This window comes from Stegostoma tigrinum, chromosome 16 (genome assembly GCF_030684315.1).
Source record: "Stegostoma tigrinum isolate sSteTig4 chromosome 16, sSteTig4.hap1, whole genome shotgun sequence".
Taxonomy (NCBI): Eukaryota; Metazoa; Chordata; class Chondrichthyes; order Orectolobiformes; family Stegostomatidae; genus Stegostoma; species Stegostoma tigrinum.
In genome coordinates, this window is record NC_081369.1 from 17216169 (window position 1) to 17243542 (window position 27374).

General features: G+C 43.7%; 1 protein-coding gene across 1 annotated transcript in view; it reads right to left on the reverse strand.

Moving 5' to 3' along the window:
- LOC125459928 (BTB/POZ domain-containing protein KCTD19-like) overlaps window positions 1-27374 on the reverse strand; it is a 118733-nt gene that overhangs the window by 40512 nt on the left and 50847 nt on the right. The window contains 3 exon segments of the mRNA XM_059651529.1: window positions 2584-2667; window positions 12943-13085; window positions 22190-22293. Coding sequence (XP_059507512.1) covers window positions 2584-2667; window positions 12943-13085; window positions 22190-22293 — 331 coding nt within the window.

Sequence of the window (27374 nt, forward strand, 5' to 3'; positions counted from 1 at the left end):
TCCTCAACCACCTGCAGAGATGTGTCCATGATGTAATCATCAGAACAGGCTCCTGATTCTAATATCAATAACCACCAAGGTGTCAGTAACTGAAAAAGTGGAAGACATGGGAGTCAGCCTTGCTAGTGCATGGACTGAGATGTCTGTGTCTTCTTCCTTGTAGGTGGAGGAGGAGATCATGTCTGGAGGGGTTGGTGGATGCCACTTGTGCCTATAGAAGACAAAAAGGGGATTGAATTGGGAAATAAAAGATAGAAGCTTAGGTATGTTAAGGCATAGTGGTGGTAATGGAAGAACAGCAACATACTAGACAAGAAACTTACTTGGTTGCAGAGTCATGGAGGTCTTGGCATCACCATATGAGCAGTCACCCTCTAAGGCAAGGATTCTCTCCTCATAGGGACTGAGCAGAAAAATGTTGGACAGACCAACACCTGCGTTGGTCTTCTCTATCATATTAGTGTCTGTCATTTTCCCCTGCAATCAGACAAGGGCAGTGTTTCAGTCATATGAAAGTAGCTGACAAGCTGCTAGTGCTAGTGCAGGTGTAGGAAAGGTGGTAATGTCCCAAGTGAGTGAACAGAAAAGCTTAGTAGTTTTGGGCAGGGGCTGGCTAAGAATGATTGACGGAGAATACTACACTTGGTTGGAGGTGCATGCAGTGACAGAGTTCAAGCGAGTGAGGAGCAGTTGATCAAAGATTGTGGCACTTATTCTAGTGGGGAAGGGGAAACCAACCTTCTTGCAGCATCCATAGCCATTCCCCTGCACTTGAACACCACACTGACCCAGATGGCACATCAGACAAGGTTGGCAGGGTCTGGTGCTATAGTCTCACGTGATGGCCCTGTGTAAAACGGACAACTCTCCTGTCCGCCACTCCATCCACCTTCACCTCCAGGTCTCTGTCAGGAAAATGGGATGCCAACTTATCTCTAGGGCAATTCTTCAAACTCTGCAACTGTGAAGAGTTATTCCTGGCTTACAGCATTTGAACAAGCATACAGCTGAGATTTAACTATGGCAAGGAATCCAGAAGATTTGGAAGCAGCGAGACTTCTACCACTAGATACGTGTAACAAAGTGATTGGAGTAAAACTATAGGAGAAAGCTTGCTAAAGATCACAAAGAGAAAGTTCCCACGAAACTACCTGAAATTAGCATTTAGCCAAATTTTTGTTTAAAAAAATCAGCTCATTATTTTCCTCAATATTGTTGTCTTGCTAGTGAGCCATTGCCCTTGATTCAATATTGATAGCTGTTTTTCCTCTAATGTAAATACTGAGTAATTAATCAATATATTCTATTTTCACTTCTAAATCAACAATTATCTGTTTTCAAGGGGTTCTACCATGCAATTTTTTTCGGATTTCCTTGCTATCCTTTGCAATTTCAATTTACACACTTTTCTTGTAGTTTGCATTGTCTGTTTAATTACCTTTGCTGTTGTTTGTTTCTTTACCAGGTTGCTCTGTTGTTTACCTTATGCTTTTTTTTTCTCCTGTTTAATATTGTTATTGATTATATGGCAAGTAAACCTTTTGCCTCTGAGAAGCATAATTTGTTTCTTCATCATATTGAAGCCTTTGATTTAAACATCCCAGCAACAGATCTACCCAGTTTACTATGGACAATCTTTTTCAAATTATGCTGAAACCTTACCTAAATGTAGATTCTTAGTAGCTGAAAGATAATGGAAACTGCAGGTCCTTGAGAATCCGAGACAACAAAGTGTGGAGCTGGATGAACACAGCAGGCTTTTGTGCTCCTTAAATGCTGTTTGGCCTGCTGGGTTCTTAGTAGCTGTTCTGCTTTACTCCCTTTCAAATACCACATTGAACCCAAACATTTTATGATCACTGTTCATTAAATGTTGCTGCACTGTTAGGCTGCTGGCAATATGTAGCCCAGTATTCAATCAAATACTGCTTGCCCTGAGAAAAGATGCAGGAATCTATCCTGAACACATTCATATGTTCACTACCTTTCTGATACGAGATTTAATTTCAACAAGTAAAATTGTTTCAAATCTTGATTATTGAAGTGAGCCATCTTGGCATAATGATAATATCCTCAAGTAAACCTAAACTTCCAGCATTAAAATCTAGAAATTTTAAATACAGTAAATCTTGTCTAATTTCAAACTTCCCCATTTACTTAACAAGTTCTTTGAACGTATATTGTAGCTTTCTAAAATTGCTTATTTTCAGACACCTGCTATCTGCTTTGTTCAGTGTGTTTACAAAAATAACTTTTAAACCTCTTTTGATTTCTTTCCATGGCTCGTTCAATGTAATTTATGCTGTCCATCCTTTATTTGAAACTTGTCCATATTAAGACTAGTTTTTTCTGTGCACTCTCCATCACGTGGTAATTTTGATAATAATTGTTTCTTAATTCTTATGTAGTTTTATGTAGAATACATGTTCATGAACTGAAAGCATGGCATTATGAAATATGCTTATTCATTTGCAATATATAAAGTGCTGCAGATATTACTAATCTTTTGTATCAGACAGTAATTTCACATACATCCACAGTAAACTTGGCAATGTGTTTAAAATTTCTTTTACAATTTAATACCTGTACTGTTCACAGTGACACAATGCTTCAGAAAGTGCAGGAATTTTACATTCTTCTATTTCTTGACAAAGTAATGGCCATTCCCTGCAATTTGCAAATGGATTTGAGTGAAAAACAATGACAGGACTGTTATGATTGACCTGTGAGATATTGATAAGTCTTTTGACATTAATGCAATACTTAGAACATGTTTTTGCCTTACTATGAAATAGTTTTGTCATATTTAGTCCTATACAAAGTGCATTAAATATTTTCCAAATTAGATTGTAAGGAATAGTTTCTTAATGTTGCACTGTACCATTTATGAACATTAATCAAAAATAACACCATGATACAATAAGAATGCTCATAAACTAAACATTTACTCAGGTGTTGTCTCATTTATTCTGTGTCATTAATACTGGACAGAATGTTTGAATCACATCAGAAGTGGAACTACAGGCAGGAAGATTAGAAAACTAGTGTTAGAAAGTGCTATTACAGAGATAGTAGGAACTGCTGATGCTGGAGAATCTGAGATGAAACGGTGTGAAGCTGGATGAACACAGACCCGAAATGTCAGCTTTCCTGCTGTATTCATCCAGCTCCACACCGTTTTATCTCTTATGTTAGAAAGTGTTGCATCACTTTTCCAGCATGGTCCTGTCTCTGCCCTATTTTGACAGGGTGGTGTTGGTTATTTGTCCACTAAGAAGAACATTTAAAGGTCTAACAAGGCCCACATTCCGAGGCTGACAAGCGTTTTCCCAGCCAATGCACAGAGGTAGACTCCCAGTGGCAGACCGAGAGGCCAGCATCATTTTCAAATGCCTGCCTCTCAGGCACTTGGATTCTGTCTGATTCTCGCAGGTGTTGACAAAGGGAGTGGTGCTCAGATTCATAAGTGCTATCATGCTGGCAATCATTGTGGTTTCAAGGCCACTACCACAGGAGTCAAACAGCAGAAGCTAGTGGCTTTTTCAAAAAGAACGTTTTAAAAGAAATGACATACAAATAGTATAGACAGCAACAACCTGCCTTTCTTCACTGCTGCCTATTGACTTCAAGTCCTCCATAACTGAAGTATTGGTGGTTAAAGTGGTTAACGCTAAATTTAGGCTATTTTTACAAGCTAAAATTGATGCACATCTTTGTGTTCTAAGGAGATAGATTGAAATTCCATGCAGTTTAAAATTTTGTATTTGTTATATCGAGAACTTTGTTAATGGAAAACCAGATTTGCTATAACAGAATGTCACTTGTGCTGTATTTGAATCTATTCAAATAAAGCTGGGGCTTTGGAACATTATAAGTAAATCATCCTCTGAACTCGGCATCCTGCCTTCAGCATCTCCAGGTTTCCAAACAACTTGGTCATTTCAGAACAAAAAACATCCATTATCAAAGCTTAATGAAGAAAGAGAGACAAATAATAATTGAGTTTTTAAAGGAGTGGAAATACTAAGTAAAAATAGCTAATAACATTATAACCTTTCTACCTCATTTCATGACCTCATACAATATTCTGGAGAAAATTTAAAATAAGTATTTTAGATCAGATTATAATTAGTGAATTCAATGAAAGGGAAGATTGCAACATTACTGGAAGACAAAGGTAGGAGCTGCATGGGAGCATCATCACATGCAAATTTCTCTCAAAATCACACTCAACCTGATCTAGAGATATAATTGTTATTCCATTATTGTCATTGGATTAAAATCCTGTAACAAAAAGCACAGAAATGCGATTGAAGCAGCCTCGGTGATCTATTTCATTCAAGCCTATTGATTGTACACTTGGACGTAGCCATGGTGGAATAACTGAAGGTAATGGATAGGTTGCTGGTCAAGCAGGTGGCTTTGACCTACCTGTTATTGATTTTATTGAATGTGTTTAAGCTGCACTCATCCATGGAAGTGGAAAGACTCCCACTACATAACTGATGGCTTTTGTGGATGATGCAGAGTCTTTGGGATACAGGAGATTAAATACCCAGCTCAAAAACTTCTAGCCTCTGACTGCTTGTCATAAACTTAACTGGAACAGAAGTACTATGGTCAATGTAACTCACATGACACTAATGGGGATTAACTGAGATACAGTGAATATAATACTATTGAACATCATGGGAGTTAGGGGGTAGCTGTGGGGGGTTCCAAGATGTTTAGATTCTTCTTCTTGGAGGTGATCACAGTCTGGCATGTACAATATGAATGATGCTTAATACCCATACTGCATGTGAGCATAGATTTCTTCATTATCTGAAAAGTTGTGAATGGCATTGATCCCTGTGCAGGCAATGGTGAACACTCATACTTCTGACAATCAATGAAGCTTTGAAATGATTGGGCCTAGGGCCCTAAACAGTGGAACTCCTGCAGCAATGTCTTGGAGCTGAGATGATTGGCCTTTAACAAATATTTTCCTTTGTATTAGGTATGACTCTAACCAGTGGAGAATTTGCCATCACAGCCCCAACCCCATCTTCATTCCAGTTGACTTGAATTTTACTAAGGCTCCAAAGGCTCCTTGATGCCACACTTGGTCAAATGTCCTTTGCATCAAGGTAGCAATCAATCTTACTTCAGCTCTGAAATTCACTTTTTTTGGTCCATGTTTGGACCAATACTGTAATAAGATCTGAACCACAGACTCAGATTAGTCATTGACAGAACCCAAAATGTGTAGATTCTTACATCGTCAATGACAGTTTCTATCACTTTGGTGACAACAAATTAGAATGCTGGCTCTGTAGACGGTCTGAGTAACATGGGTTGTGACAAGATTTGTGGCAGAATCAGACAGGAGCCTGGCATGGCTGATCTCAACACCAGGACAATCTCATTTTACCTTTTAGATATTTTAATCAAACAATCTGTTCAGGCATGTTATGACAACATCTACAGCACTGAACCTTGGCCTCTGATCCACAGGTAAGAACACCCCATCTTTTATGCTTTTCACAAACAGCATGACAAATTTCTCATTAGGCAGTAACAAGTTGACAAATAAGTGAGATCACTGCTTGTTAACCACCTTGTTGACTGTCCAGCTCACCTCATTAACATTCAGCTCTCTTACCAAACTTATCAAGCAAACTAAACATTTAGAAAGCTCAAGAATGAAATCAGAGTGGGTGCCTGGCAGATTCAGCTCATGGTTGCTCTGATGACCTCAATGTTATGTATGGCTAAAGTGCAGCTGAGGGCATGATCCGCGGGAACAAGCTGCAAGCTTTCCTCATCCAGGGATACCGCATCTGCCATTCAGCAATCCTTCATGACCATTGTGGCATTTTTCTGATAGACTGGCGAAATGTTCTGAAAATGCAGATTTTCATTGCTGCAATCTTTCAATTGGTATTGCCCGTGCACTCGGCAGAGTCACTTTGCACCTATGGATAGGGACCCAGCTCATGAATTGGACCAGGCCACATCTCAGGGTTGCTCGCTTCCTCTCAGTGGTTGCTCATTTAGATCCATCTGCATGCTCATATCGTCCTTGCCTTGCCTTGATATGTCAATTAGCACAGTCACCCAATGAGGCAGTTTGACTTGATCAGCAGTCTTCAGTCCAAATGGCTTACATGTTTCTGTGCAGCAGTGTGCTATGTTGGTGTCACACATGGACCACACGTCAGCTGCTTACATAGCAAACACACTGCATGCACAGCGAGCAAGCTGTCTTGTTTAAGGAGCCACTAGTAAGTCAGGTGACCCCAGTACAGTAACTCAAGGACAACACCCCCATACATTTCTAGGGGATTGATATCCAGTTGGAGGCTTTTTTTGGGGGTCAGGGAGTACATGCCTGTGCAGTCTATGGAGTGGGCCACAGTCAGTACCAATGACTCCAGAGTACCTAGTCTGGGGGACAGGGCTAATGCAGTGGGGAGATGAATAGACATCAACCACAAATCTGAGCACATCTCCTCTGGGGTTGTCTGGGTCACAAAGGGAGTGGGCTATGGACGCAGCATTAGCTCCACATGCAGAAATTATGGGGAAAATGAGTTGGGAAGGAGACAAGTGCAACTGTTGCTGTGGGAATAGACTTTGCAAATTAGTCGTTAGGATTCGAGGTCTTGGACAAAGTGGGAAATGACAATCGTGAAAGGGAGGATACGGTAAAGCATAGATGGTAAAAGGTCATGCAAAGTCAGGTACAGCCTGGTCTTAATGGGGTTGCACTTGGCATGGTCTCCTTATATGCCAGGGGCTAGGTAGGAAAGTTGAACAGATTCTGGCGCATATAGATGGATTGGGTGGACATCTGGAGAGGTGGAAAGTCAATGGAGTTCACTAGAAGGGGCGGTTAGGAAGGGATTGATATTTGGGCACTTTCGAATACATTGAGGCAGAGGCCACAAGCCACTGGCCAAGAAGCACTGATTGTTGCCTTCCACCATGCTGGAAACTGAAAATGTAAACTGGAGAAGAAAACAGATGCGAACATAACCTCAGTAGGCAGGTAAGTGATATGGCCTGTGAGGAAGGGGACTGCAGGCCCACTGATGTGAGAGCTTTTAAAGGGAAAGAACATTACACAAAAACCCATGTACAATATTGGATGCAGAGTTACAGAAACCTTATTTCCTGACCATTCTAATGCATTTCTGCTCCAGGCATCACACCTCCCTGCAATTGGCGTCACTAAATAACTCATTGACATGGGCATGTTTGGACTCAGAGGCCATAAAACAATAGAATTGCAAAACAAGGTGGGCCAAAGATGTCACCAGCATCCACAGCTCAATGTCTGCCTTGTTCCTCTTGCTATCAGATGATGGAACAGGCTGTCAGCATAGACTTCCATCCATGCAACTATTTGTAGCTATGAAGTGATGCCTGATTCTGTAGTATGCCATTCAGGCCTACAAACGGAGACAAACAATCAGACGTAAGATGAAATTAGTGATGTTTCTAAAAAGTGCAAAATCACATTATCACTCATGCCACCAAATGTACTCAGTAGATCATCTTCCTCTCTCTCACACTAGGGCTTAGTGTACTCCCTGGTTCCACAGCTTGCTGGCCATGGAAGCTGGGTGACCCCAGGTGACACTTCTGTTTAGACAAGTCAGACATGCCATGGGCAAGTTGACCTTTCTTGACTTCAACTTTCAAGGTTAGAAGGGAGAGTCGATTGGAAGTGAAGGTCCAGCCATCTCTGGAGTATCCTGAGTGGAAACTTCTAAGGGACTTTTCTATGGTTCCACCTCTGGCTGGGTGCCTCCTGGCACTGTCCTGTCACCAAAGGGATACCTAGCGTGCACACCAGGTTCCCTACGCCTCTGTTGCTGTGCCTTCAGTCTTGACCATCGATGGCTCAGTTATTCGATTGCAGGCATGCGTCTTTACAGTAGACCTCGGACCTGGCTCTCCACAGCAGTCGCCAATCTGGCCAAGGAGGCAGACAGAGAATCACATGATTTGTTGCACCGCTGCAGTTCTGGACAATAAACGCCAGTGATTTCTGTGTACCTGTTTGCTGATTCTATTACGCTCTATGCATGTAGTTGAAGTTCTTGATTGCTGACACCACAGAGCCTTCTGATCTGAGACTGAGCTGGTGCCAGATCTCCAGCAGTCCTCCAACTTAATGTGGCCTGCAGCATTTCTTCCCCAGCCAGCTGTGGAGCTGTCACAGGGAGATGCCCACCAGTTGTAGTTCTGCACTCTCTAAACCCAACCATTCCACAGAGATGTCTAGGCTGCTTGTGTTTTTTTTGCTGCATCTTGCCAAACGCTAACTACTTAGCTCACCCATGGCATCCATCGTTTCAGATTTTGCTTCATTTTACTGCATGTTGTTCCCAGAAAAAAGAAATTCCACTCAGCAAATATCTGCTGAATGACTTGTACCCCCTGAGTTTTTTTTGCTGCATCTTGCCAAAGATGTCACCAGCATCCACAGCTCAATGTCTGCCTTGTTCCTCTTGCTATCAGATGATGGAACAGGCTGTCAGCATAGACTTCCATCCATGCAACTATTTGTAGCTATGAAGTGATGCCTGATTCTGTAGTATGCCATTCAGGCCTACAAACGGAGACAAACAATCAGTGCCAGGAGGCACCCAGCCAGCTAAGTAAAAACACTAGGCTGCTGGGGGGATGCAGAGGGCAGTCTTGCTGAGGTCTGCTTGAAGGCTTCAGGACTGATATCTTTTGAGGTCAATGAAGTGGCTTCTGGAAGAACCAGGATGGAGATATGGCTATATCTGCAAGACAACAGACAGAAGTCAGAGTAGTCAATGGCTAGAAATGGTGTGCAATGAAAGACACAGACAGCAGGGTTAAATCGGAGAGTTTCAGTAGAATGAAGAATGGTACTTACTCAGTTTGCAGGATATAGGTATATCAGCATCCCCACAGTACAGCCAGGATTATCTCCTCATTTGAACTGAGGATCTTAATGTCTGGCACTCCCCCATGTGTAAGGGCTTCCTCTGTTCTATGGGTATCTTCCCCTGTTATGGGACCTAAAGAAAGGTTGAATGTGATGTAAGTGGGTGGCATGGTTATTGCTGCAGGTGCAGGTGGGTAAAAGGTAGCAAGGTGCTCCCATGTAGTGAGGAGACAGGACAGAGGTCATATAGGGTTAATGCTGTGCAAGCTTAGAAGAGGTGACTGTGAGTCAAGGATGTTATTGCATGCAATACTGAGAGTACCAGAGTATAAGTCTTGGTGGGAGAAGGGTGCTGATATAAAGTGAATATGAGGTGGCAGAAAAAAGTGTGGTGCTTACCCTGGTGCTACAGAGAAAATCATTGCCATCTTTAGGTCACTACTGGTCATTGCTCCAGACTATAAAGAACACCATGATCTGGCCAGTGGCCTTGAAGCAGGTTGGCAGGGTCTAGTGGTGCAATCTCCTCTGACTGCTCGGAGAAGAAAACGGACCTTTATACCACTCCCTAGACTAGGCCCTTATCACTTACAGAATTGCAGTTCCATCTACCCCTTCTCTAACCTGTCTGCAATCTGTCCTTGAGTGAGCAAGATAACTTTGGAATTCCAGTGTCCATCCAGTTGAACTACAGGTTTTCAGAGATGGCACAGTGCAGGGGGTACAAGTCATTCAGCAGATATTTGCTGAGTGGAATTTCTTTTTTCTGGGAACAACATGCAGTAAAATGAAGCAAAATCTGAAACGATGGATGCCATGGGTGAGCTAAGTAGTTAGCGTTTGGCAAGATGCAGCAAAAAAAACACAAGGCCTTGTGGCAGAAATCCCTTCAAGAAACATAATACAACTCAGACTTAGCCACAAAAACAAAAATTCAGCCCTATGTTTTCCATGTGATATCAAGGATTGTGTAGAAACCAGAGATTAAAAGCTACTGATCTTTTGCTCTTGGTAGGTATAAGCTTTATTACCATGCAGGAACATGCTAATGATGCAGGATTTTGCTTAAGCAATCATTTTCTAATCAAAATATGTTGAGCCAGTCCAGGCGAATCTTTCACAACTAATTTCATTCCATCAAGCTTGGGCTCGAGTCTTTTACTACAGTTACTGGTAACTGAACTAGTTGTTTCTCATAAGAGACCAGAATGAAAGTTGTACTCAATCCGTAAAGGTTCCCTGGGATAGGTTTTCAGTCTAGCCAAGGTCTTGCACAAACTTTACATTGGAGTCCAGGGGAAATTTTATTAAAAACTGGTTCAGTGATCACAAACAGCCGTGCCGGTATCAACCTCTATTAGATCCTGGTGACCATTTAACCAAACATTCATGGCAATTGAGTCTGATGTGGGTGTTGCTAAGCAATTTAACTCTCCAGATGTGGGTGGACTTTCTAGGGTGTGCACGCTCCTGGATACTGGCCTATGAGTTCTCTTACTGAATTTAGGTTTGGTGGGACTCTTTAGTTGCCTCAAGTCTGCATTTTGGCAGCAATTACAATGGCTTGCTGATCTGGATCTTGAAGAAAATGCTAACCATTTCAGAGAGGCTTGGCTATTTTGGAGTTTTGTTGTGGACTGATCTAAAGCCCCTCTGTTCAGGATATGTCCTGAACAAAGCTATGCAATGTCTTCACTCAAGTTCTCCAAGCTCAGTTGGACTGGCGAGGGTATCCACTTCCATCAAACTCATATGCTCCATTTGCTGCATTTTCCAATAATAAAGCTAGCTATAGTGCCTGTCTGAAGTCCAGTTTGGTTTCAGCTAGATGGAAATTTTGCAGTTACATCATTAATCCCACATACTAAATGGTGTCTCAGCATTTCAATAAGGGATAAGCCAAAGTCACATGCCTGTCAGTCATCTTAACCTAGTCAAAAATTCTGACACAGATTCCCTTGGTTTTTGAATTCCGAGCAAAAGCAATAGTATCTCAATAAGTGGATGCTTGAAGTTGTAACATTCCTTAAATAAATTCACCAACCCTTAAAGGTTTTAGTGGCTGGTACCTCAGGGAAAGATAGGTGCATAATAGCTAAAAAAGCTGCAGGTCCACAAGCTGTCAAAAAAAAGTTGCTTTTCATCTGCCCTAATGTCATTTGTCTAAAAAAACATATTCTTTACACATACAGTATCCTATCATCAAGTTACTCTTTATTTATATGTAGAGAAGCCTTGACATTGATCCAGCTCTCTCAGAATGAACAGGATGTCTGGCACTCTTGTTCTTATTTATCAGCCAGGGCTCCCTGATGTGACTGGATTAACTGCCCCAATCAGGGAACTCATATTCAAATAAGGTCCACCTGGCTGACCTCATTATGGTCACTACATTTTATATGTTATCAAGATATTGAATGATACTCCTGAATATTATCTGCATTTCACATCCCAAGGGATCTCAAAAAGCACATGATTAATAAGTTCATCTTGGTAATGGACGCCCCAAAGGTATGATGGTTCCTACTGCAGCCATCCATTTAGTCACAACCATTAATCCTATACCAATTGCATTCGTTTCTCCTATTGGTGCTGAGTGCTTCAACAAGATTTTCCCTTGAGTCCCCCTATCTGAGGTTCCCAAAATGGATGCTTCTGAATTATGCTCCCTGTAAGATCTTACAGGGATCTACATAACAAGTATGCTTCTTTCTGTTCTCTGGTGCCAGATACAACTTCAGGTACAGTCCTTTACCCAACCAGTCTTCCAACTGTGAACAGATGAATAGTGACCTGCACATATTTTGAGTAACATAACAACTTGATGAGGTTCACATAATATTTGCAACACTTTGTCCAATGAAGGAAATCTTTGATTTTCCCGGACCTAAATAGGAATTATAAATTCTTTGACATGGCATTGAGATTTTTTAAAAAATATCAGCTCTGGAGTCAGTGCTTTACACTCACTGTTCTGGGCTGAATGCTTGATGTAAAATATAGTTGTGTACCACCTATGTGTGGCACTATAACTTTCCAAGATTCTGTTGACCACACCTTCCAAACCAAAGACATTCACTCTTGTGCTTTTTATGCATGAAACGCATGCAGAGATGATTCACTCTAAATAATCAGTTAAATGTCTGAACAGGAATTTTAGACAGTGCTTTAAAATGTTCACTCATAGCCTGTGCTTAAGGTCAGTTTCTCTCTATCAGTTACTGCTCCTAGGCATAAAAAATCACAACATGAGCAGAAACCATTAAATAAACACACAACCAGAAAACAGAATGCTACATGTACTGCCTCGAAACACAAGAGCACAGATACAAGGGAACATCACCATTGCAACTTGTCTCCTAATCATACATCATCCTGATTTGGGAACATAATGCTGCTCCTTTACTGTGATTGGGCCAAAATCACTCCCTAATAGCATTGTGGGTGTACGTTGGGTACTACTGAAGAAGGCAGCTTCTCAGGGTAATTAGGCATGAAGAATGAATGTTGACCTTGCTGGCACTGCTCAAATTCTAGAAATTTTATTGAAACATAGTTATGCCATTGAACAATGTTTATTCATACGTAGTTTGGAATTCTTGTCCTGTCTCAAAGATTTGATACATTGCTCGCATAACCTACAGATTCACGCTGACTGTTCTGTTTTGCTGTCAGCATCTACTCTTAGCAAAAAGAAATTCTCCCATGTTATAGACAAGACTGCATGAATTAAGCAACTTCAACCCCACTCCAATGCATTTCCTACTAGCTTCTCCATATAACACCAGCAATTACCAAATTGGAGCAGCTATATGGTTTGGGCTGTGGACTAGGATTTTGCACACATTGTGTTGTTTCCAAACATATAGCCAACAACCAGTTAAAGCATTCGTAACATTTGAACAATTATATTTAAATCTCCTGCCCAGAATGATACGTGAGGTTAAATTACCGGAACACCTTTAAAATTAAGCTGATGTGTCACTTGACATTCAAAAGTAATATTAAGAAATATTAAGTAATGCTCTCACTTGAATCCTGAAGGAATATACAGTTTGTCGAACCGCAGAAAGTTGATAATATGTCTGAACATCTGACCATCTCCAATGATGAACAGTGTCTTGCCATATGAAATCCATTGAGCTTTGTTACGATTATATAGCAATTCTGGATACTAACAGGGAAAAGTTATATCATTTGGTCATATTCAACTAACAAACCTTACATGTTGCATCATAGATTTAAAATAAATTTCTATAGTATTAACTAAAGTTTAGGACCTTTTTCAAATCATACCAAATTTGTGTCAAGTTTGTGATTGATCACTCTCAACAGTGAGCCATGTCCACTGAGAATTTATACCCCAAAATCACCAACCGTCCACACAGAGAAAAAATAGACCAGAAGATCTTTGCTTTGGGCACACCCAAGACTCCTCCCACTCTCCACCATTTTGACATATATCACATTCCTTTCTCCCTCACAAGCCTATCTAGATTCCTTTAACTGCATTCACACCATCTGGCTCAACCACTCCATCTGATACCAAGTTAGCCACTCTAAGAAAATTGTCAAAAATACCTTCAGCAGTAACCTCCAGGACTACGCAGTCATAAAATTGGCCATACAGCTTTGGCAAACATCATTCCCTTGTTCAGTAAAGGGAATAGGGATAACCCCAGAAATTACAGGTCAGTTAGTCTTACTTGAGTGGTGGGCAAGTTATTGGAAAGGGCTCCGAGAGATACGATTTATGATCACTTGTATAGACGCAGTTTGATTCATGATAGTCAGCATGGATTTGAGAGGGGTAGATCATGCCTCACAAACATTATTAAATTCTTTGAAGACGTGACCAAACACATGGATGGAGGTAGAACAATGGATGTGGTATACATGGATTTAAGTAGGGAATTTGGTAAGATTCCCCATGGTAGGCTCATGCAGAAAGTAAGGAGGCATGGGATAGGGGAAATCTGGCAGATTGGATTCAGATGAAGGGTTCTAGGCCCGAAACATCAGCTTTTGTGCTCCTGAGATGCTGCTGGGCTGCTGTGTTCATCCAGCCTCACATTTTATTAGATTGAATTCAAAATTGGCTGACCCTTAGAAGACAAATGGTGATAGAATGGAAAATATTCAACATGGTGCTCAGTTATATGTGGTGTACCACAAGGAACTGTTCTGGGTCCTCTTCGATTTGTGAGTTTTGTAAATGATTTGGATTTAGGAGTGGAAGGGTGGATTAGCCAGTTTGCGGACGATACAATGGTGGTTTGAGTTGTGGATAGTGTGGAAGGCTGTTCTAGGTTACAAAGGGACATTGATTTGATGCAGAGCTGGGCAAAGAAGTGACAGATGGAGTTCAACCCTCAAAGGCGTGAGGTGATTCAGTTTGGAAGGACAAACTTGAAAGCAGAATACAGGGTTAATGGAACGACTCTTGGCAGAGTGGAGAAGCAGAGGAATTTTGGGGTTCCTTTGCATAGTTCTCCGAAAGCTGTCATCCAGATGGATAGAGTGGTTAAGTAGGCGTATGACTTGTTAGCTTTCATGAACAGAAGGATTGAGTTCAAGAGCCGTGAAGTTATGCTCCAGCTATACAAAAGTTTGGTTCAGCCACATCTGGAGTATTGTGACCATTTTTGGTCGCCTCATTACAGGAAAGATGTGGAAGCGTTGCAAAAGGTGTGGAGGAGATTTACCAGAATGTTACCTGGAATCGAGCAAAGGTCTAACAAGGAAAGGTTGAGAGAGCTAAGGTTTTTCTCTTTAGAACGATGAAGGAGGAGTGTCAGAGGTAGGTTCTTTACTCAGAGTGGTCAGGGCATGGAATGCATTGCCGGGGAGGATAGTGAAGTCGGCCTCATTAGGGGCATTTAAGCGGCTATTAGATAGATATATGGATATAGTATAAGGTAGGTGTGGAGGTTAGATAGAACTTAGGTTTAGGGGAAACGTTTGGCACAACATCGTAGGCCGAAGGGCCTGTACTGTGCTGTACTGTTCTATGCTCTATGTTCTATGTTCTATTCAAACAAAAATCCTATTATATTTCAACAACATTTGCTAGATTATCAAAATCTTACACCAATAAACAAATGACATGACATGAAATGTACGAGACAATGTACTGTTTAGGTATACAAACTAAGAAATTTCCCCTTTGAGTCCCACCATCTGCTGCATGAGCCAATATAATTAATACAAGCTATAAACAGACTTTAAACCTTAAATTAGTTCCAGAAACCACCCTAAATATTCCACTACAGGTAATTCCTACAGGCAGCACAGCCTTATCCTCTGGAAGCAGACAAAGTAGGGCTTTGTGGTCCATGATTATCATGAATTTTCACCCATAAAGGTGTTGGTGAGATTTTCTGACTCCAATTATGACCACCAATCGTTTTTTTTCTACTTGGGTTTATTTACACTCTGCATTAGCCAAAATCCTGGATGTATATTAATAGGAATTCCTCTCCAGAGCCTTATGAGCTAATACCACATCAATGCCATACAGGGAGGCATCGCATGTCAACACCAGATCTTTCTTGAGAGCACAGTGTGCCAAAACATTAAAGGATAACAACTGATTCCTCATGTCATCAAAAGCTTGGGTATGTCATTGAGAGCCTTTCTTTTTAAAGTGTTGAAGCAATAGTGCCAAGATGGATTCTAAATCATATATGACCTATCCATAATAATTTACCAGACCCAGAAATGACCTAAACTGCTAGACAGTCATGGGTGCCAGAGTACCTTTGATCACCGCACTGTATCTTCCAATGGGCACAACCCAGTTTATCGACCCTGTAACCCAATTTGATCACTTGGAGGGCCTGAAACACTTATTTTCCCATCTTAGGAAGAATGCCTTTGGTGATATCTAAGTTCTCCAAGTGTCCCTTACTAGGTTGCCCTGTTATCAGGATATCATCTTGGTAAATGGAAACCTGAGGCAGTCCATGTAAAATGTTCTCCATCACCCACAAACATTGAATAGGCTGATGATACACCAAACTGCAGTCCTGCATATTGGCAAGCTCTGATGGGTATTAATTGTAGCATACTTCTGAGAATCCTGATCTAAACGCAATTGCAAGTAAGCCCAGCTCATGTCTAGCTTTGTGAAGGGCAAACCTCCTAACAGGATTGCACATTTATCCAACTGCAAAATAACAATTTACTGTTTACTTAAAATCGACACATAGGCAAACTGACCTACTAGGCTTCAAACCTGGTTTGACTGGTGCTGCCAATGCTGCAAATTGGACTGATTTGATTAAATCTTCAATTTCCAGTCTAGTGTTTTGCTTCTACCTTTGCTCTTAAGGGTTAGGCCTTGCGGAATTGCTTCCTGGTCAACATGCAAAGTTGTTCTGGCTCCTCTGATATTCCTTAGGCTTTCCTTGAAAACTGCCAGCTATTTAATCAGGACTTCATTCAGGCAGCCACTTTCCGATCGAAAAGTGTTCCACCAATCATGATGAATCACCGACCAGCAAGCTTGGGCCACAGCTTTTTACAACAATCACTGGTAACCGAACCAACTGCTGTTCATAACAGACTGGAACAGAGGTTGTGTCCTTAATTTTCAAACGTTCCTTCGTTTAGTTTCTCAGCCTATCTGAAAGTCTGTGCGCATTTAAGGGCTGGTGTTCACAACAAATTTTATTAAAAACTGGTTCTGCAATCACTGAAATAATTATGCCAGTATTAGCCTCCATTTGAATTAGAAAACCATTTAACCAGATGTTTGTCGCTAAGCAATTTAACTGTTCCAAACCAAACAAAGGTGGAGTTTCCACGTATGAACTCTCCGGGTCACCCACCCAAGTGTTATCTTACTCTATTTACATCTAGAAGGACTGTGTTGCTGCCCTGAATCTGCATAACAACAATGTCTTAAAAGATAGGATCCTGAAGAAAATTCCAACTGTTTGGCCATGACTTGGCTTCATTTTGGGATCTTATTGTGGTCTGACCTAGAGTTACTCTTGCCAGGACATTTTCTAAGTGAGAGTGAGCAGTTGCCTACATTCAAATGGTGCTGCCCAAGCTCAGGCAGATTGGCAACGGTGTCAATTTCCATCAGAATACTTTGCAACTCACATGCTCCATTCTCCTAATTTCCAATGATAAAAGTCAATTTTGGCACTTGTTTGAAGTCCAGTTCAGCTTCAGCCGGTAGGCATTTTTGCATAGTCACATCATTAATCTTACATACCAGGTGATCTCTAAGCATCTCATTAAGGGTTAAACCAAATCCACAAGCTTGTGTTACTCATCTTGACCCAGTCAGAAAACCCAATACAGATTCCCTTAGAGCTCAAATTGCTAAGTAAAAGCAATAGCATTTCAGAATTAAAGGAGACTTGGGGTCATCATATTCCTAATGAATGTCAATCAATTCTTGAAAGGTTTTAGTATCTAGTGCCTCAGGAAAATTTAGGCTCCTCATGACAGAAAAGCTGTAGGTCCGCATGCTGTCAGGAGAATTAGTTTTTTCATTTGCTATAACGTCACGCAGGCAGAAAAAAATAACACATTCTTTCCACATGTTGGGCCCACTCCTCGACAGCCAGGTCAGACGAGTCACTTGTCAAAGAGGCATGATGTACAAAAATGGTTCCAACCAACAGGAGCAAGAAACAGGCAAATCCACTAAATGTTTACAGCAAGCGCAGTTCTTTTGGTTTTTATTTAGTACTTAACTCCGTGCCATATCTCTCCCAAGCATACCTACCTTGAACAAGTTCTGTTCCTCTCTCTGACAGGATTTCCGTTCCAATCTCTCTTCTTGCCCACCAACTTTAATTTCACTGTCACTCCTGGTGTTTGACCAGATATTTGCTAAAACTCGTTTCCACAGTCATATCACATTCCTCAGTGACTGCCTCTGGCTCAGACTCACCCCACATGGATTCCAACTGAAGTTTCATCCCTCATGTTTTGAATCCTCCCAGGATCACAGATACCTCCATAATGTTCAACGTTCCACGGACAGCTGCTCTTGCCGCATCCTGAGATCCACACTCAGTGCCATGCGGCGTCACTTGCATACTCAACATTTCTCTTCAACAGCATCTTAACACACTGGCTCAGGGCTGCACCACTCTGCAGTTCCACTTCATCCTCTGGCTTGTTCATCGTGCTAACAAGAAACTTTTTCTTTTCCTTTCAGGCATCAAGGCCCACAAGCTGCACCAACTCAAAAATCCCCATGGCCCTCTGGAACCTACCACTCCTCTCCTTCTCTCTGACTCTATCCCCTAACCCAACACCCCCGCCTCCTGTCGGGTATTCACCATTCCTCCTAACCTTCCGCTCTCCGATGCTGAATGCTCTGTACTCAGCAAAGGCCTCAGCTTTATCCCTCTGTATCCCCACCTTAACAAATTTTGGGCACAACATGATACCAAACTTTGTCTCTGTGCTCACTTCTTTGGACAAGAGTCCTCTCCCTGCCCCACCGACCCCTTTGCCGAACTCCAACACTCTCCCTCCACCTGGACTCCTCCCTCCAGCCTTTTACCTGCACTCGATCTTTTCATTGAGAACCGTTCTGAGGAAGGGTCACTGGGCCCAAAACATTAACTCTGTTTTCTCCTCCACAAATGCTGTCAGACCTGAGCTTTTCCAGCAACTTTATTTTTGTTCCATTAAATGTTTTAACCACTATTAATTGTGCAACTTTTGCTCTTAAGAACTAAGAATAACTATTCCACATACATTTAGTTATACAATATTTAAATAGATCAATTATACAAATTTGCTTAAAAAGTTCAGTCAAAGATTTTAATTCTTATTGAAACTGCCTCCTCTTTACACAAATGTATAATAAAACCACAAATCTTTTTCACACATTTCATAAAATAATATATTTGCTTTCTGAATGGAAATCCTCAAACAGATTAAAGAAAAAAAACAAAAGAATTGCACATGCTAGAAACCAGAAACAAAACAGAAATTGCTGGAAAACTCAGCAGGTCCGGAGGAGAGCGGGGGGAGGAGAGCGGGGGGAGGAGAGCGGGGGGAGGAGAGCGGGGGGAGGAGAGCGGGGGGAGGAGAGCGGGGGGAGGAGAGCGGGGGGAGGAGAGCGGGGGGAGGAGAGCGGGGGGAGGAGAGCGGGGGGAGGAGAGCGGGGGGAGGAGAGCGGGGGGAGGAGAGCGGGGGGAGGAGAGCGGGGGGAGGAGAGCGGGGGGAGGAGAGCGGGGGGAGGAGAGCGGGGGGAGGAGAGCGGGGGGAGGAGAGCGGGGGAGGAGAGCGGGGGAGGGAGGAGAGGGAGGGAGGGAGAGGGAGGGAGAGGGAGGGAGGGAGGGAGGGAGGGGGGGGAGGAGAGGGGGGGGGAGGGAGGGAGGGAGAGAGGGGGGGAGGAGGGGGGGGGGGAGGAGAGGGGGGGGAGGAGAGGGGGGGAGGAGAGGGGGGAGGAGAGGGGGGGGAGGGGGGGGGGGGAGGAGAGGGGGGGGGAGGAGGGGGGGGGGGAGGAGAGGGGGGGGAGGAGAGGGGGGGGAGGAGAGGGGGGGGGAGGAGGGGGGGGGGAGGAGAGGGGGGGGGAGGAGAGGGGGGGGGAGGAGAGGGGGGGGGAGGAGAGGGGGGGGGAGGAGAGGGGGGGGGAGGAGAGGGGGGGGGAGGAGAGGGGGGGGAGGAGAGGGGGGGGGAGGAGAGGGGGGGGGAGGAGAGGGGGGGGGAGGAGAGGGGGGGGGAGGAGAGGGGGGGGAGGAGAGGGGGGGGAGGAGAGGGGGGGGAGGAGAGGGGGGGGAGGAGAGGGGGGGGAGGAGAGGGGGGGGAGGAGAGGGGGGGGAGGAGGGGGGGGGAGGAGAGGGGGGGGAGGAGAGGGGGGGGGAGGAGAGGGGGGGGAGGAGAGGGGGGGGAGGAGAGGGGGGGGAGGAGAGGGGGGGGAGGAGAGGGGGGGGAGGAGAGGGGGGGAGGAGAGGGGGGGGAGGAGAGGGGGGGGGAGAGGGGGGGAGAGGAGAGGGGGGGGGAGGAGAGGGGGGGGAGGAGAGGGGGGGGAGGAGAGGGGGGGGAGGAGAGGGGGGGGAGGAGAGGGGGGGGAGGAGAGGGGGGGGAGGAGAGGGGGGGGAGGAGAGGGGGGGGAGGAGAGGGGGGGAGGAGAGGGGGGGGAGGAGAGGGGGGGGAGGAGAGGGGGGGGGAGGAGAGGGGGGGGGGAGGAGAGGGGGGGGGGAGGAGAGGGGGGGGGGAGGAGAGCGGGGGGAGGAGAGCGGGGGGAGGAGAGCGGGGGAGGAGAGCGGGGGGAGGAGAGCGGGGGGAGGAGAGCGGGGGGAGGAGAGCGGGGGGAGGAGAGCGGGGGAGGAGAGCGGGGGGAGGAGAGCGGGGGGGAGGAGAGCGGGGGGGGAGGAGAGGGGGGGGAGGAGAGGGGGGGGAGGAGAGGGGGGGGAGGAGAGGGGGGGGGAGGAGAGGGGGGGGAGGAGAGCGGGGGGGAGGAGAGCGGGGGGAGGAGAGCGGGGGGAGGAGAGCGGGGGGGAGGAGAGCGGGGGGGGAGGAGAGCGGGGGGGGAGGAGAGCGGGGGGGAGGAGAGCGGGGGGGAGGAGAGCGGGGGGAGGAGGGGGGTGGAGGAGAGAGGGAAGAGCAGCTGTGTTTAGAGGTTTCTGACATTGGGAGCAGGATCCCAGGCTGCTTCGCTCTGCTCACCTCCCTGAAGGGGGACAGGAAGGTTAACACACAGGTTCAATTGGCCATTAGGAAAGTAATTGTAACGTTCACATTCATTTCAAGATGGCTACAATACAAGCGCAGAGATGTACTGCTGAGACTGTACATAGCTCTGGTCAGACCACACCTGGAATATTGAGAGCAATTTTGGGCCCCATATCATAAGATCATAAGACATAGGAGGAGTGGAAGTAAGGCCATTTGGCCCATTGAGCCCACTCCGCCATTTAATCATGGCTGATGGGCATTTCAACTCCACTTCCCTGCACTCTCCCTGTAGCCTTTACTTCCTTGCGAGGTCAAGAATTTAGCAATCTCTGCCTTGAAGACATTTAATGACCCGGCCTCCACTGCGCTCCGTGGCAATGAATTCCACAGGCCCACCACTCTCTGGCTGAAGAAATGTCTCCTCATTTCCGTTCTAAATTGACGGCCTCTAATTCTAAGGCTGTGCTCACGGGTCCTAGTCTCCCCACCTAACGGAAACAACTTCCCAGCGTCCACCTTTTCTAAGCCATGCATTATATTGTAAGTTTCTATTAGTTCTCCCCTCAACCTTCTAAAAACTCTAATGAATTCAATTCCAGGATCGTCAGCCGTTCATCGTATGTTAGGCCTACCATTCCAGGGATCATGCATGTGAATCTCTGCTGGACATGCTCCAGTGCCAGTCTGGAAGGATGAGCTGGCACTGGAGGGATTAACAGGAAGTTTTGATGAATGATCCTGGGGATGAAGGGCTTGTCATATGAGGAGCAGTTGAGGACTCTGGGTCTGTACTCAATAGAGTTTAGAAGGATGAGGGGGGAATTTCATTGAAATTTACAGGATACCAAGAGGCCTGGATAGAGTGAATGTGGAGATGATGTTTCCACTATTAGAAGAGAGCAGGTCCAGAAGGCACAGCCTCAGAGTGAAGGGATGATCCTTCAGAACTAAGATTAAGAGGAATTGCTTTAGCCCGCCGGTGGTGAATCTATTGAACTCACTGCCGCAGAAGGCTGTGGAGGCCAAGTTATTGAGTATTTAAGATAGATATAGATAGGTTTTTGATTGGATCAAGGGTACAGGAAGGTGTCAGAGAAAAGTGGTTGAAAAACACATGAGAAATGATTAAATGGTGGAGCAAACTTGAATGAAATGGCCCAATTCGGCTCATATATATTATGTCTATGAATAGAAGACAAAATAGAATATCCTTTCATTGTCATGTGAACTCCAGTACAAAAGTACAGGAGTACTGAAAAGAGTTTTACAATGGCTGCCTTCTAGTGGCACCATCGTAGCTACAGGTACAAATCTTGGATATAAAACAGGAATAAAAGGAAAAGTCGTAGCATTATTTAGTGTCTAAAAGAAGTTAGAAATAAGATAGTTGTAACATAGTTAAAGGATTGATATTACAGTCCAGTAAAGGATTGACATTACAGTCTAGTAAAGAATTTCAAATCGATGTTACATTGCAGCAGCTCAGCATATAGTCTGACCACCTGCACCAGGCCCCAATCCAACAACAGTCCCACTCCGCTCCAAGCCTCCAGTCCACTCCTCACCAGCACTCAGCTACAACAATGGTCTAAATAGTAGAATAGTGAACTAACATACCTTTAAGAAGGTATTCAGATAAGTGGCATACCAATAGTTTCCCACATAAACCTTCACAATTTGATGAAGTGTGTGGCTGTCTACATCAGCAGCCCAGCTGTCATCTAAAGAACCTTAAAATTGAACCAAAAATGTTTAACATTAGTATTTGCTGTAAGATATCAGAGAGTAAGATATTTAAATGAGTAGATTAGCCTGCTTCAATTTATTGTTGTGCAGGGCAGTAATATATTACATAAAATTTTTGGTTTAGAGTTAACAGACTAACCAATTGTGGGGCATTAATAGTTTAAATGAAGCATAGAATGATGCTAATGGAATGCAGGTCTATAGAAACTGAATTGATCCGAATACCATTCATTGTGTAGCATTCATTTGAACTTGAATAATCTTAACAGCTGTAGACTGTTCATTTCAGACAAACAACCACTGACAACAAAAAAATTTGAAGACTACGGAATGTTTAGCAAAAATTATACAAGTTGTTAAATTGATCTGAAATCAATACAGACATACTTCAAAGTTAAATGTGGCATTGATACCAAGTTAAAACTTCAGAGAAGTGTAACATATACAAAATCATGGCGAAGAAATTTACTAGCCCCTAAATAATGAGCACTATGGCGAGGAAGTTGGGAAAATTGGGTGAGAGAGCTAACAAAAAGCTTCTTGGTGTTGAAGGCAAAACCTGGATCTTTTGCTTATTTGCATGCATTAATAATTCATTATTAAAGTTTTCTGAATTTCACTTATAAGACCATAAAGACATAGGAGTGGAAGTAAAGCCATTCGGCCCATCGAGTCCACTCTGCCATTTAACCATGGTTGACGGGCATTTCAACTCCACTTCCCTGCACTCTCCCCTTGGCCCTTAATTCCTTGTGAGATCAAGAATTTGTCGATCTCTGCCTTGAAGACATTTGACGTCCCAGCCTCCACTGTGCTCTGTGGCAACTCTCTGCCTGAAGAAATGTCTCATTTCTGTTCTAAATTGACCCCCTCTAATTCTAAGACTGTGTTTACGGGTCCTAGTCTCCCTATATGCAGTTTTCCATTCTCCTTCCTACTGGATAGAAACTAGACAGCAATAGTTTCTGAATCTGACTTCAGTGGTGGGTAAGCTGTTGGAGGTGATTCTGAAAGATAGGATTTACATGTATTTGGAGATGCAAGGAATGATTAGGGATAATCAGCATGGTTTTGTGAAATGGAAATCGTGTGTCACAAACTTGATTGAGTTTTTTGAGGAAGTAACCAAGAAGATTGATGGGGGCAGAGCGATAAATGTTGTTTACTTTACTAAAGTCTTTGACAAGGTTCCACATGGTAGGCTAGTAAAGTTAAATCACAAGGAATTCAGGGTGAACCTGCAAGTTGGATACAAAATTGGCTAAAGGCAAGAAACACAGAATGGTGGTGGACGGTTGTTTTTTTGGACTGGAGGCCTATTACCAGCCGTGCTCCATAAGCTTGTGGATGACACCAAAATTAGTGGTATAGTGGACAATGAAAATGGTTATCTAAGATTATAAAGAGATTTTGATCAACTGAGTCAATGGGCTAAAAAGTGGCAGATGGAGTTTAATTTAGATAAATGCAAGGTATTGCATTTTGGTAAAATAAACAAGGGCAGGACTTATACAATTAATGGTAGTATCCTGGGTAGTATTGTAGAACAGAAAGACCTAGGGGTTCTGGTACATAATGCTTTGAAGTTGGCATCACATGTAGATGGGGTGGTTAAGGCGGCATTTAGCATACTTGCCTTCATTGCTCAGACCTTTGAGTATAGGAGTGAAGACATCATGTTGAGGTTGTACAGGATGTTGGCAAGGCCTCTTCTGGAGTACCATGTCCAGTTCTGGCGGCCCTGTTACAGGAAGACTATTAAAAAGCTGGTAAGGGCTCAGAAAAGATGTACCATGACGTGCTCAGAATGGAGGGTTTGGGTTCTCAGGAGAGGTTGGGACTTTTTTTTCTTTTACTGGAGCAGAGGTGGCTGAGGAGTGACCTTATAGAAGTTTATAAAATCATAAGGGGTATAAATACAGCGAATGACAGGTGTCTTTTCCTTGGGGTGGGGGATTTCAAGACTGGGGAATTTTTTTTGGGGGTGGGGGAGAAGAGGAGAAAGATTTTAAAAAGACATGAGGGGAAACTTTCTTTACACAGAGTGGCTCGTGTGGAATGATCTTCCACAGAAAGTGGTGAATGAGAGTACAATTAAAAGGCATTTGGATAAATATGTAAATAAGAGGAGCCGAGCGCAGGCAGGTGGAGCTAGTTTAATTTGAGATTATGGTTCGCATGGACTGGTTAGACCGAAGGGTCTGTTTTCATGTTGTATGATTCCATACTCCACGAGCAGAAAAGCAGAGCAGTTATAGGGCAATTCTGGTTTGCCACTTGCTCCTTTTCACTTCCATGTCCACATCCACCACACCAGGCAAATATAAAGGCTCACTCCATGGGCACTGACTGCATGCAGACAACCCCCACCATACCACACACCTCTGCATCAGACACCACCCTCACGCCATCATCCTGCCACTTCTCTGATCCACTTACAGAACAGCTCTGGATGTTAATGCTTCACTTTGGGATGCACCAGTACCTTTATTGGATTGCTACTGCCAATCAGTCTAAACACAGGGACAGGCACACACTTCATGAATTGGACCAGGGTGCATCTCAAGAATCCTTGCTGGTTTTCTTTACACGCACTCACTTTATGCTGACTTCAACACTCAAAGCATCTTTGCTTTGCCTTTAAGCATCTTGACTTCTCTGCCAGAGCTGAAATGCTTGCTGGGCATTTTTGTTGACGTGTTTTAGCACAGATCCAAGAAACAGGCAGCTCATCAGGTATCAGCAATCACGGTTGTGGACACATTGCTGTACATCACTGTGTTCCATGAATCAAAGCTGCGCCATGTGCCAACCACATACGCAGCAAACACACTACACATGCTTCACCAAGTGGCCATGTCTCAAAGTCGAAGAGGACCAGTTCTCAATTTAATGGAGTGTGTTTAAAGAGACAGTAAGTCATGGACAGCCTCCAATATCATTCCAGAGTTTGAGCACAGTCAGTCTGCCACTTGATGCAGTCACGGTCAAAGGGTCAGTACCACTGTAGTCCAGGGAATGGGCCACCATCAGCCCTATAGGTCCAGTACAAACAGTCTAGAGAATCAGTCAGGGAGATGCACACTGATCAGTCAGATCATGCTAGATCTGATCATTCATCATTCCATGAAGTCCTGCTAGGTATGTCAAAGAGGTGAGCTATGGTCAATCCTGGGATTAAGCCACTAAAGGTTATCAGGAACCGGTGCTGGAGGGGATCTGGGGAACTCAACAGCAATTATTAGCATATTCCATATATGAATCTTTTTAAAAAGCAGAATGCTGAGATGCAGAGGTGATAACAATCGTGAAAGGGGCAACTCAAACATATAAGGCAGGTAGGTGATCCAGCAGTGAAGTATATGAGGTCATTCCAAGAAGGAGAATCATTGACAGTCAGCAACACCATTGTTTCAATGGGAGGACAGTTTTTTTTTTATTAATTCACGGGATGAGGGTGTCACTGGCTAGGCAGCATTTATTGCCCATTCCTAATTGCACACAGGGCAGTTATGAGTCAACCACATTGCTGTAGGTCTGGAGACACACGTAGGCCAGACCAGGTAAGGATGGCAGTTTCCTTCCCTTAAGGACATTAGTGAAACAGATGAGATTTTTTCCTCGACAATTGGAAATGAATTTATGATCATCATTAGGCTCTTAATTCCAGATATTTATTGAATTCAAATTCTTCCATCTGCCAGGGTGGGATTCAAACGCAGGTCCCCAGAATATTACCTTGGTTTCTGGATTAACAGTCCAGTGATAATATCACAAGGCTATTGCCTCCCCTCATAGTGGACTATTATATCTGCCATGATGATGTAGCTTACCTCTGGTTCGGGGATAAAGTGGGGAAGATGAATTTGATAGATGGGTTGGATGGGAATGTGGACAAGTTCAAAGCTGTTGCAGTTGAAAGGGGGAGCTACCAAGAAACGTTTTTATATTTGGGGATTCCCCAACGGTAAGAGGCTGAGCCTGAGACTCTCTACCTGAGGGGCCAATCTTGACGGTAATAAGCAAGAACATTCAAAAGTTGATTAGGGTGGATATTCACAGGTAAAGAGATGGCAGGAAAGTGGAAAGCCTTCAAAAATGAGATAACAAGAGCCCAGAGACAATATGTTCCTGTTAGGGTGAAGGGCAAGGCTAGTAGGTATAGGGAATGCTGGATGACTAGAGAAACTGAGGTTTTCGTCAATTAAAGGATGGAAGTGTATGTCAGTTATAAACAGCAGGGATCAACTGAGTCCGAGAAGAGTATAAAGGCAGTAGAAGTACACTTAGGAGAGAAATCAGTAGGACAAAAAAGGGAATATATGAGATAGCTTTGGCAAATTGGATTATGGAGAATCCAAAGGGAATCTACAAATACTTCAAGGACAAAAAAGTAAATAGGGAGAGAATGCAGCTTCTTAAAGGTCAGCTCTATGACTCTGTGAGTGACCACTGTTTCCTTCTATCAGGGTCTAAACAGCAAGTCCATGATGAAGCGGAAAATGGTTGCTTTATAAGGCCCTTCAAAGGGCAATGGCATGACAAAAACATCTGCACAGTAGAAGGTAAAACAACTGTGAGAACTACATGCTAACATGCCTTAGCCTGTTTTGTAAACTACAAATCTTGGTCCAAAGCACTCGATCACATCATGCCATATTGCGAATCAATCCCACATAGCTGACATGCACAAGAAATGTTTTGTGGCCTGGAAGCTTTTGGTAAAGCTGCAAGCACCTTTCGAGTGCTCATGTCATGCATGTGGTACAACAGCTGATAGGACGCTCTATGATCTTTTAAAAACGGCAGGGCACCTGGAATCCCGGATTATTCCAGCAGTACTTCTGTCCCCAGCAAGTGGAATAATATGATGAGCAAGGCACCAAAGGTATATTGCACTTATCTAATGAGGTGAGCTTGGGATGATAGCGTGAGAAAACCCACTAGGCCTCACAGAGAGAAATCATCTGTGAAACTCACCAAAAATGACACTCAGCTGATTTCTGCCAAGATTCAGTCCAGGGTGATTAGAAACACATAGCAAGCAGTATATTAA